The sequence below is a fragment of the Heteronotia binoei genome, chromosome 21, assembly GCF_032191835.1.
Source record: "Heteronotia binoei isolate CCM8104 ecotype False Entrance Well chromosome 21, APGP_CSIRO_Hbin_v1, whole genome shotgun sequence".
Taxonomy (NCBI): Eukaryota; Metazoa; Chordata; class Lepidosauria; order Squamata; family Gekkonidae; genus Heteronotia; species Heteronotia binoei.
This window is the reverse complement of record NC_083243.1, coordinates 177,794,848-177,807,401: the sequence shown is the minus strand read 5'-3', so window position 1 is coordinate 177,807,401 and position 12,554 is coordinate 177,794,848. Positions and strand designations below refer to the sequence as shown.

Genomic DNA, 12,554 nt, shown 5'->3' with positions numbered 1-12,554 from the left:
CAAGGTGGGCTAGAGCTGTTGTAAGCCAGGGGCCCTCACTTGCCACCTATTCTTTCTGCCTTCTCATGTTTGGAGGCTGCCATTTTGCCCCCTCTGTCCAGCACTGGCTGTGAGGACCGAGAACTGCAGCTCCTGGAAAAGTGGAGGAGGAGCAGGAGGAGGCAATTGGGCCTGTGAAGAGGAGGAGGCGGTGGCCAGGGTGGCCAAAGTAGGCATTAATTGAGGCATGAGACCTTTTGTGAGCCCCTAGCACACAGCCTAGCAGGGCACCCTTCCCCTCTGCAAAAGCCATGCCAGAGTCCTCGCCCCAGTCCTACCCAGGTCAGTGACTTTACCTCCTGCCCTAGTCTTGGATAAGTCATGGGTCTCATCCTTCACCTTCCTGGGTTCTTTCCCCTCTGCCAAGGTTTTATCCTCCTGGCATGACTCCTCCCCAATTCTTTTTTCCCCATCCATCCACCTTTCCCAGTCTGTGTGGGTTGTCCTATTGCTCTCCTCCTTGCCACTGAGCTGAGAAGGGAAAATGGAAATGGCAGCTGTGGACAGGTATTCTTTTTTTATTCCCACACCCTTTTTACACTACTAATACATGCTTAGTTGCCATTTTCCTTATCCACCACAACCCCAACATTTCTTTCCTGGTATGTTCACACCACTAGTTCAAACTTTATATATGTATGTATGTGAAGTCTGGCAGGGCTGGCCAAAGGTTTTTTGGCACTGCTCTCCATTCAATAGGGAGAAACAAAGGGATAGTTTTCCAGCTCCACAGCTAGACTGTCTGGGCAAGAGTGAAGGATACATGGTCCTCACAGCCAGTGCTGGACAGAGGGGCTCTTTAGCTTGGAGAAAGGCTCTCACAGCAGCTGCCCTTTCAAGGACAACCTCTGCCAGAGCTATGGCTGACCTAAGGCCATTCCAGCAGGTGCGAGTGGAGGAGTGGGGAATCAAACCCGGTTCTCCCAGATAAGAGTCCGCACACTTAACCACTACACCAGACTGGCTCTCCAAATGCAGTATGCAGTCTAGTTGCTTGAAAAGGCATAAAACAGATTAAAGGAGAATATATGTGTCCATGGTTGTTAACTAGAGCAGATATGTCAAATTTGTTTGTTATGAGAGCTGGATCTGACATAAATGAGACCTTGTCAGGCTGGGCCATGTGGCAAATTTAGATTAGGCAGCAGAGATATAAACTTTATAAAGGACGCAGACAAAAACAATTAAAGATTTTAAAAAAAAACCCCAAATTAAAATAAACCATGTTGAAAACATTCACACCGGTTGGTCTTAAAGGTACTTTCTTTGTATCTCTCCCATGGGATCCAGAAAACTGGGAAAAGGAAATTCTGGCTCTTTCCTTCCTTCCCCAGGTGGACCAGGATGGGGAGGAGCCTCAGCCAAGAGAAGGAAGAGCAATTGCGAGAGCCTGGCAAAGCAAGCTATCTCTCCTCCCCAAGGGAGGAGCCTCAGCCAATGGAGAAAATAGAGGCTTTCCCCTGTAGCTCCTGTGCAATTGAGCAAGCCTTGCAAAGCAAGCTGTGATGCAGAAGGAAGCAAGAGAGAGGGAAAAGGAAGCAGATGACAGCCAGCTGCTCGGAGGCCTGATAGGTGGAGCCTTCCAGGGGCCTGATTCAGCCCCCCAGGCCGCATGTTTGATGCCCCTGAACTAGAGCTTCCAAGCCCCCCTGTTGCCATTGACCACCACTGAGCTGCAACAGGAGAAAAAAATAAAAATCTGCAATGCCAGCTGTGGCGTTATGTCATTTCTTGTAAAAAACCAAAATTGACAAGAGTTAGGTCTAGGAATTTCTGGGAAAGCTATGGTTTTGCCATAGAGTTTCTAGCAATTCCTGGACCTACCGCACATCACTTCCATTTTTGCCAGAAGTGGCGTTGATGCTGCAGCTAGTGTTGCAGCTTCCCCCATATCCCCGCATACAGGCCTCTGCCTGGCAACCCTGTTACTAGCCATGACACTCAAATGGAACCTCCAGGTTCAGAGCCAATATTCTTCTGAATACCAGTCGCTGGGGGAAAAGAAAAAAAAGCAGGGTGAGGATTCTGTTTCCTGGCATTCCACTCTGGGAAACAGGGTATTGGATTAGATGGACCTTGGTCTGATCAGCCAGGTTCTTACATTATTTTGCTGAGCAGGGTCTGAAATATTGCTGAAGGCGAAAGAGTAAGACTGGGAGGTGTTGGTAAGGAAAAGACAATTTGTGCTGAGCAATGGGCAGCTACAGGCTGTGAAGCCTGAAAAATCCAATGGCATATTCTGAAGTTATTTTAATCTTTAAATTTTTGCACATCTGAAACAGCCGCATACTCCTAGCCCTTGGTGATTTCTCCCCATTTGCTCCTGATTAGGGGGAGAGTGTCTGGTCTCTCTCTCTAACTGTAAACCTCTGGTCTGCTGTGCCTTTCCCCTTCCCTGACTTCCTTCAGTGTCTGACTAGTCATTTGGACAAAATGATGGATGGCGTTCAGAAGGCTAAGCAAATGCTCGTGGCCAAGGAGAAAGAGATGAAGTACCTCAAACAGCAGTTGAGCTGGTAAGTTCAGTAGCTTCCTTACTTATATTCACCAAGGGAATTTGAATTAACAGCAGCTCTATTGCCTACTCTGCGCTCCTGTTTATATTCTTTTCTAAAGCACTATGGTAAAGGATCACATTAGTATTAATTATGTCAACCATCACCAGTGGTCTGACCTAGCCTCAGATCGCAAAGCATGGAGACACACCATCCACCAGGCTGTCTCTTCCTTTGAGAACGCACGCATAGCTGGTCTTGAGGACAAAAGGAGATTGAGGAAGAATCGCACTGCTACAGCACCAACCCCAAATCAGACTTTTCCCTGCAGCCACTGTGGCTGGACCTGCCTGTCCCGCATTGGTCTTGTCAGCCACCAGCGAGCCTGCAGCAGACATGGACTACTGCACCCTTCTTAAATCTTCGTTCGTGAAGTCAAGCCAAGAGAGTATTAATTATAGCGTAATTATTTTATGCTATGCTATAGCATAATATAATATAGCATAATTATCCTATTGTTTCCTTAATGGCAGCATACATTGGCTCCTCTCCCCTTTTACCTTCATAACAACTCTGTGAGGTACTGTTATGAATTGTGAGCTATCATCCTAAGTGTCAGTTTGCCCTGACCTAGACAACCCAGGCTAGCCCAATCTCACCAGATCTCAGAAGCTAAGCTGGGTTGGCCCTGGTCAGTATTTGGTTGAGTAACCATCAAGGAATACCAGAGTCACTACATAGAACCAGGCAATAGCAAACTGTCTCTGAACATCTCATGCCTTGAAAATCCTAAAGGGTCAACCTAAGTTGGCTACAACTAGGCAGCAATTTAAAAAAAAAATTGTGTCAGTGAATATTGGTGAAAGGAAGGGCACTGGCTAGTTGATTTCTTCTTACTGTTTTATATACTTTTTCTTCTTACTGTTTTTACAACCTAAGCTGTAAACAGCAAACCCTCATGCCATGAGAGGAGAACTTAAAAGTTTGTTACCATGTAACTTAACAACAAGACTTGACTTAACAAGAGCCCCGTGGCGCAAAGTGGTAAAGCTGCAGTACTGCAGTCCTAAACTCTGCTCACGACCTGAGTTCGATCCCGGCAGAAGCTGGGTTCAGGTAGCCGGCTCCAGGTTGACTCAGCCTTCCATCCTTCCGAGGTCGGTAAAATGAGTACCCAGCTTGGCGGGGAAGTGTAGATGACTGGGGAAGGCAATGGCAAACCACCTCGTAAAAAGCCTGCCGTGAAAACATTGTGAGAGCAACGTCATCCCAGAGTCGGAAATGACTGGTGCTTGCACAGGGGGACTACCTTTACCTTTAACTTAACAGCAGTAACAACAGCTGCCAGAAATTTCGCCACACAGAGTGATCTTTGTGCCTATATAGTTGATTAGCTGTAATTGGGCAAATTGTGACACCCATACAGAGACCATCATGGTGAACAACAGTAGTCACACAGGTTTAAGAGAAATTCCAGAGGTCAAAGGTGTCCCACAGTATAAACTTAATACAGGGGAAGGTGGATCACCAAATGAATGAATGAATGAATGAAAATGATTACATGGTTACTAAGCAACTTACTCAAGTATTTTGGAAAGTGTAATGGTACAGGGTGTATTTCCTAACAGAGAATTATTAGCTACAGTTTCTGAGAATCTTTAAAGGAAGCCCTGATAGTTAAAATATAAACTAGGACAACCTCTGTACTTCAAAAATTCCTCTTTCTACTGCATAGGTCTCAACAGGACAAGCAAAAGGAGCAACAGTTGCTGAAGGAAATCCAACAAGAATTGCAGGAAAAGGAAAAGAAATACCAAGAGAAGCTGTCAGAACAGGGGGAATTAATCTGCAGCTTGAAGGGGAGGCTGGTGGAGCTACTGAGGTGAATAAAGGGAGTCTGAGGGGAGCTGGGGGAAAGAAGAGCAGCATACTTCTATGAGGGTAACTTTAAAAATGTGGCACTTATAACACAAAAACCAAAGCATGCTAAATAAGACAGAGTCCATCAAGAATCACGTATTCCTAGTTGGGCCCCCTCAGTTGCAACCCATATTTCTCTGCTATTCCTGCCACGGGCTTCTTAGATGTATCTGAAGTTATTAATAGAATGCAGTTGCGGAGCTATTCCAATGCCATTAGCTATATGTCTGAACAACTTTCTGACTAGCCATTGAGAAAATGAAACTATGTCAGGAATGATTTAAATTTGCTTTTCATAAAGATTTTTAATAAAGGGATTTAAACCCCAGCAAGTCCTGAATCAGTGCAAAAAAATGTGGCTACCCTGGGATGCCTTTCACATCTCTGGGATATCAAGAAGGAGGAGGAGGCCTAGCTTTGTTTCAGGCTAGTCGACAAAGAAAGAAAATAGTGATAGATGACTTCCTCTCTGTTTCCCCTTGTCTTCCTCAGGGAGAAGGATGCCCTGTGGCAGAAGACGGAAGGCATCACGTCCCCAGCTGCATGCTCAGCTCCTCAGACCTCGGGGATGTGTGCTCACTGCAAAAAGGATTTCAGGATCACATCACGCCGATACCAGTGCAGGTGATGAGGCCAGTTCGATAGTTGGTGGGAAAAACTGAAAGGGTTAGATACCTTTGGGGAAACTAGCACGGAAGGTGTGTCTGAACAACCTGCTGACCCATGATAGACATTCCGTTCGGCTTTCTGAGGCATCTAGGCTCCTGGAGACTTTTCCAAGTCTGCTCAGTGACATGCCTTTCTCCTGGCTCACCTGACTCTCACTTCTCTCTTTCTCACTTCTCCTTCAGTACACTGCCACCAACTGGTTCATTTAGGAATTACCTGTCAAGAGGCCTCTTTCTCTCGGCTTCCTGTCTCATGTTTCTGTTCTAGCGCTCCTCCTAATGCCTGCATCTCCCGCTACACAGCAGCTGGTTAGCGTGGGGATGGCTTACTGCACTTACTCATGGGGAAATTTAGTAACTGGCTGTCTCCCTTCCCCTGATACCCATTTTAAATAGCTTGTTTGAATGGTGGAGTTCTACGTGGTACAGAGAACAACTACCAGCATTCAAATTAGTAAAGAATTTGTTAAAAGTAAAAGTCCACATGTACTCTCTGCACAGCAATGGATGCAGAAAGAAATGTAAAAGAAAAGTGCAAACACACAATTCCTGTCCTTTGAACATATGAAGCTGCCTTATACTGAATCAGACACTTGGTCCATCAAAGTCAGTATTGTCTTCTCAGACTGGCAGCGGCTCTTCGGGGTCTCAAGCTGAGGTTTTTCACACCTATTTGCCTGGACCCTTTTTTGGAGATGCCGGGGATTGAACCTGGGACCTTCTGCTTCCCAAGCAGATGCTCTACCACTGAGCCACCGTCCCTCCCCTTTACTCTATACACACCCCCGGCTGATCATAATCTAAGGCAAGCTCTTTAATTTAAAAATTACAGTTTCCTGAGAGCTTCATATTACCTTGGACTCTTTGTCCAGGAATCCAGCCCCTTGTCTGCTCCACATGGCATTGGTTTCTATCAATACAGAGCTCAGGTGTGAGAATTCTCTCCTCCGGATATACTTAGCCAGAACAAAAGTGACCCCTTCCCCCCATGCCAATCTCCCATCCCTTGTGGATCAAATAATCCTTTTCTTGGGCAAACAGGAGAATCATTTGCCACTGATGAGCAGGTCTGTCCACATTCTGCCAACAGTGGAGCCAGGTGCCTTGGATTCTAGCAAAGAGATAGATCTAGCAAGGCAAAGAGCAGTCCCTATGGCTGGATTTGTCAAGGGAGCCGGGGAACTGTCCAGCCAGAGCAAGAAGCAAGATTGCTGAAGCAGTGGGGGAGCTATCCAGTTAGGGCTGAAATATAAAACAGGGATCTGTTCTGAAGGAATCTGCAGCAGCAAAAATCAGGCAACTTTATAGCTAGCCCTGCGGCTTCTTCTTCCTAGTGTGTTAGTGAAGCTGATTCTGGTCCTGGGTGTGGGATTCTTCCTCATGCATTCTCCTTTCTGAAATGGCTTAAGCCTAAGCTTTTTGCCTTTTTTGTTCTGGGAGCATTGATGGTGATTATGGGAGATCCTGAAGTGGGGAGTTATCCCTTATGTCTGGGCATACTTCAGACTCCAAAATTTCAGCAAGGTCCACTGATACATTTCTTGGACAAGCTTCTCAGACACCTGTTCAGAGTATAGTAAGTCCTCCCCCTGAGGTACTGAGGCTTATAGGGCACCCTCAGTGGGACCTCTGGACTCTACATTGTTTACAAAGGATAACCCATCAGAGTCTGAGAACTCTGACAACTTTGCTTTCTTGCTCTGCTTTTAGCCAGACTAGATTGAGATCTGAAGGCACATCAGCATCAAATCCCTGCAGATTGTTCTAGTTATGACGTTTTGCACATGAATTCCTCTGCGTCGAGTTCAAACATGGTGCTTTCAGCAATATTAGAACTGTACATTATTCAAAGGCCTAATAAGGTGTAGTGGGTTAGAATGTTGACCTAGGATCTGGGAGACCAAGGTTCAGATCCCCACAGAAGCTTGCTGGGCGCCCTTGGACCAGTCACAATCTTTCAGCCTATCCTATCTCACAGGGTTGCTATGAAGATAAAGTGGAGAAAAGGAGAACGATGTAAGTTGCTTTAGGTCCCCACTTGGGAGAAAGGCAGGGTACACATGAAGTTAATTGATTTAAAGTTTAAATTTAGAGAACCTTGGCTTAAGATCATGAACCAGAAATTGTGGTCTATTGGTTTTACCACAGACTCAGCCAAGGAATTGGGGCTCTCTGAATCAGTAATTATAATTTTAAAACAGATTAGGCAGATTGATTGTAATAGTTCTATTCTTTGGGCTCAACGAGTTTGCTCTTCACCAGGGCTTTTTCTTTGTAGAAAAAGCCCAGCAGGAACTCATTTGCATATTAGGCCACACACCCTGACACCAAGCCAGCTGGAACTGCAGTCTTATGTGTTCCTGCTAAAAAAAAAAGCCCTGCTCTTCATTAAATACTTCCCTCTGTTTCTTTTCCTGGTATGTTTACCATCTGAATTTGCCTAGTCGTCTTAGGACTTTTCTCTTTTTTCACTCTTGCAAGAACGAATGCCCATTCAACAGAAGTTACAAGAGGCCACTCTTTGCAACTTCCTTTCTCTTCCAGAATTTGCTCTTGCTCCCTTGGTAAAACAGACACAAGTTCTCATATTTTATCGGAATATCTCTGTAGTCTAACTTGTTGCTTCATTCTGCCGTGGTTAGTGAATGTCTACTATTCTAATCCAGGCAGAGGTGGTCCCCTTCCAACTCTTGGATCAAAATCCTAATGTAGCTTTGGATGTTGCAAAAAAAATTTTTTTTTGTTTGTTTTCATTTGGGGTAATAAATAGAGACTATAAAGGAAATTTCAGAATGTTATACTGCTCAAGACATGAAGCCATAGAGGTTTTATGGGACAATGGAAAGGAAAAAGAGACATGTAGGAATTAATTAGCATCCTAGAAATGTACATGGATTAGCAAAGAGCATCTGTATATTGTTTTTTTTAGATTTCTTTCTCACCCTGTCCTAGCAGATGAATGTATCAGTTCTCATTTTCCTCATAACATTTACTTGTAGGTTAGCCTAATAAGGATTTGATAGTAAATTCTCAAGCTCATCCAGTGAGAATCAGTGAGAATCACAGTGAAGGAAGGATTTTAACCTAGATGTCACCTGGCACTCTTATTGATGCAACACAGCCGAGATCTAACACCACCGCCCCCCTTGGTAAACAACAGCTGCAGAAAAGGGAAGTCTATACCCAAAATAAGAAAATGCTCTGGTTTTCACAAACTGTAAGAGTGGTAAGAGCTGTTAGTAGTGGCATTAAGGTGGGAAACATCTCACAAAATACAAACTGAGCACCTTTTGTTTTTAGTAGCTATAGTTGCTTTACTTCATATTTTTGGCCAGAAAAGGGATAGAAGGAAGCTTGTAGAGATGTATAAGGTGGAAGGAACTGAGACTGAGCTCTTAGCTTGCGGAAGACTCATTCCTTCATTGATGAGAGCCTAGTTTATACAATCAAATGCATTCCAGGTGTGTGGGTGGGTGCGCACACACACAATGTGAATCAGAAAATGCACAGAATTCGGCTTCCTGAGAAACTCTATTTTCATTTAAAAAAAAAACCTATTCTTGTTCATATAGCTACGAGGATAAGCTTGAAAGTGTGTGGTCAAAACCAACTGAAATCTCAGTATTCAGAGATGAGGCTAACAGAGCAATCCTGAGGAGGAGGGGGAATCAGAATAGGAAGCCAACTGACCCCTACCTAACTCAGATATATGCTGGTGCAAGGGGTGTTTACACCAGTATGGGGCGCAAGCAGTACTGCACCGTGCATTCCACTGGCATAGCACCACTGCAGCCACATGCTGGCAGAGTGACAGTGCAAACCCCCATGCCAGCAAATATGCCTGCCTCGCCCTACAAATGGCTCCGGGAGGTTGCCCTACAATTCCACAATTGGGGGAGAGACGGTGGCTCAGTGGTAGAGCATCTGCTTGGGAAGCAGAAGGTCCCAGGTTCAATCCCCGGCATCTCCAAAAAAGGGTCCAGGCAAATAGGCGTGAAAAACCTCAGCTTGAGACCTTGGAGAGCAGGGGAGGGATGGTGGTTCACTGGTAGAGCATCTGCTTGGTAAGCAGAAAGTCCCAGGTTCAATCCCCGGCATCTCCAAAAAAGGGTCCAGGCAAATAGATGTGAAAAATCTCAGCTTGAGACCCGGACCAACGTGAGTGCGGAATCACCCCAACTGTTCTTTTTCTTCTCTTTCTTCCTTCTGTTTCCCCAAACTCCGCCCTCCACAGGCACTGCCCCCAAATCTCCAGGAATTTCCAAAGCCAGAGCTGACAACCCTGTTTTCAAGGAGATGCACAAATGACCTTAAAATGATTTCTTAACGGCATCCATGTCTGCAGGATTTTTGCTCATACACGATGAGGGATGATTCTGTCATTTGTTTCAGATCAGATGGCTAAATAAGTAACAGTGTGTTATCTCTGTCTTTGCAGGTTATGCCACAGCACCGTGTGTCATGCTTGCTCTGTGAGCTGTGGACACAGGGAGCGCTGCTGCTTTCTGTGCTACCAGAAGAGAAACAGCCAAGGCACCTGACGATAGGCTTCAACAAGCTGCCATGTCCCCCCCCCCACCTATGAGTCATCCAGTAAAGAGCCCCCTCCCCGAATATCTTCTGGGAATGGACTTGGCTTCATTTGGGGCAGGCAAAGTTGCAGATGAATCAATAAGGTCACATGGTAGCAATCAGGATGCTTTAGCCTAATGCTCTGATGGAGCAACCAGTTGGTTAGGAGGAGGGCACATTTCCTGCCCAGTGTAAATTGCAGAAAACGATTGGTCGACTTTCTAACCTGTGGTAGCTACTATAGATGCTTGGAGAGGCGAGTGTATATATGCATACCACTGATTTCTTCCTGCGTGTGAGCAGCACGTGCATAAGGTGGCAATGACTGAATGTGAAAAGTAGCAACTTCGTAAGAACGCTCTCCCCGCTGTTATCTTCCATGTATGCTTATCTGCGGCAGCCATAGCAAAAAGGAAGAGGAGCTGTGCCAGTCAAAATGTACCTAGAACCACTTCCGAAGCCAGACCATGGAAGGAATTTTGTTTCACCCTAAAAACCTAGCACAAAGCTGGTGTGAACCTCTAGATAGACCATTTAGAATATTGTGGGGGTGGGGAATGATGGAAGGAAAGAAGAGAAAAGATTGGATTTATACCCTGCCCTTGACTACCTGAAGGAGTCTCAAAGCGGCTTACAATCTCCTTTCTCTTCCCTCCCCTCAACAGACATCCTGTGAGGTAGGTGGGGCTGAGAGAGCTCTCTTAAGAACTGCTCTTGAGCAGAACAACTCTGAGAGAGTTATGACTGACCCAAGGTCACTTCATAAGTTGCATGTGGATGAGTGGGGAATCACTCCCAGTCCCAGATAAGAGTCCACTCACTAAACTACCACATCAAATTGGCTACTGTTATCCTTCCATTTCCATGGACTTTGTAGTCAAGGGCTGGAGAGAGAACTGTTGTAAACTGGGAGTCATAATTTAATCACATAATTGCTGTGATAAATGACAATAGTGTTATTTATTGGAAAGTTAGTTATGAAAATAAATGTGTGGGTACGTACGAAAATAATTTGTTTGGCTTTTGTTTGGTTCTTTCCCTGTCTTTTTCATAAAATAAAACCTTTTTAAAAGCCTGTTTTGTTTTTCCGACTAGTACATTAGCCAAGAAATCCACAGTAGTATTTTATTTTTTAGCTGCATTTTGGCTGCTGCAAATGATGTTATTAAAATGCAATTTAACTAATCTGGAGAAAGGATGATGGCTCACAATAACTGTTGAATATGTAATGCAGCGTACAGGCCAAGGTTTACTGTTCTGACTTAATATTCAAGGAGATACAGAATTAGTGCTTTTATGAGGATACAAAGGCAGGATGTAATGGGGAGGGGGGGAGATAGACGCAAGCGGGAAAACTCAAACATAAAGTTAACCAGATCTTCACTGTGCTCAACCAATTAAATTAAAACACTTTAAGGGGTATGGTATACTTAGACGGAGGTAAAAGTCTTCCTCCTGGTGCCATAGACTTTGGACTAGAAAAATACAGCATTGTAGAGCAGCCAGAGTATCAAATTAGCATCTGGGAGACCCAGGTTCAAACCCCCAGTCTGCAATGGAGCACACAAGGTAATGTTGGGCAGTCTCTCTCTCTCTCTTGGCTTAACCAGCTTACACAGGGTTGTGAAGGTCTTGTGAAAATACAATGTGAACATACAATGGAGACATTGTACGCTGTTGTACATTTGCACCATTTAGAATATTGTGGGGATGGGGAATGATGGAAGGAAAGAAGAGAAAAGATTGGATTTATACCCTGCCCTTGACTACCTGAAGGAGTCCCAAAGCGGCTTACAATCTCCTTTCTCTTCCCTCCCCTCAACAGACATCCTGTGAGGTAGGTGGGGCTGAAAGAAGGGAAGGCAGGGTTAAAATGTGCTAAATGAATAAACTATCTCAAGGCCACCATCACATTAAATTCCAGTATCTTTGTTATCCGGCCTTATTGTATATATGATGGCTGGTCAGTGATATACCAGAATGCCCTGATATACGAGGGGTGCCCTCCCAAGCTGCCCATTTAAAGTCTTCACAATGTATCTATGATTTACATTGAAGTTCTTCACTTAAAAATGTATGTCCATCTTCAGGCTCAGAGCTTTTTTTGAGCAGGAATACAGTTCCAGAATGCTTAGTGTCAGGGGTGTGTGGCTTAATATGCAAATGAGTTCCTGCTGGACATTTTTTTAAAAAAAGCCCTTTGCCAAACAATGGTGACATCAGGGGGTGTGGCCTAATATACAAATAAGTTCCCGCTGGGCTTTGTCTACCAAAAAAGCCCCATTCAGGCTTATCTGAAATACTTGAGAGTGTGTCTGTGCTTAAAATACCTGTTATTCTCAACTGATCTGCTAGTTTCATAAGGTAATTCACCTTGGCCTGACTAATAGAACACATTTCAGAAAGTAAGTTCCATTGAAACCAATATACAGGTACATATGAACATATGAAGCTGCCTTCTACTGAATCAGACCCTTGGTCCATCAAAGTCAGTATTGTCTACTCAGACTTGCAGCGGCTCTCCAGGGTCTCAAGGTACTCTAACCTTGTTGGTTCTCCTACCTCAAACAAATGTTATTTTTCTTGCTTATACTATGGCCAGTTTAGTTTCATTTGTCACTACAGTGTGGATTAAAAAGCAGAGGGGTGCACAGTAGCACAGTTCTCTTCAGTGATTTAAAACTTCGATACAGGGTAAGGATCTAGACAGGTAGTTGGTGGCTCATAGGCCAGGTCTGGCCTATGAAATTCACCCGCAATTAATATGTGCTGTTCTAAAAGAACAAGAAAAATATTCTCTGTGTAAAGAAACAATGTCAAAATATAATTACAATGATTCCACCAATATATTATAGTAACA

At 44.5% G+C, this 12,554-nt stretch overlaps 1 protein-coding gene across 1 annotated transcript in view; it reads left to right on the top strand.

Moving 5' to 3' along the window:
* Positions 1–10,702, top strand: part of RUFY4 (RUN and FYVE domain containing 4) — a 35,792-nt gene extending 25,090 nt beyond the window's left edge. The window contains exons 8-11 of the mRNA XM_060262443.1: positions 2,449–2,555; positions 4,270–4,416; positions 4,947–5,078; positions 9,561–10,702. Coding sequence (XP_060118426.1) covers positions 2,449–2,555; positions 4,270–4,416; positions 4,947–5,078; positions 9,561–9,663 — 489 coding nt within the window. The 3' untranslated portion in view covers positions 9,664–10,702. The remainder of the gene's footprint in view (positions 1–2,448; positions 2,556–4,269; positions 4,417–4,946; positions 5,079–9,560) is intronic.
* Positions 10,703–12,554: the final 1,852 nt, after the last annotated feature.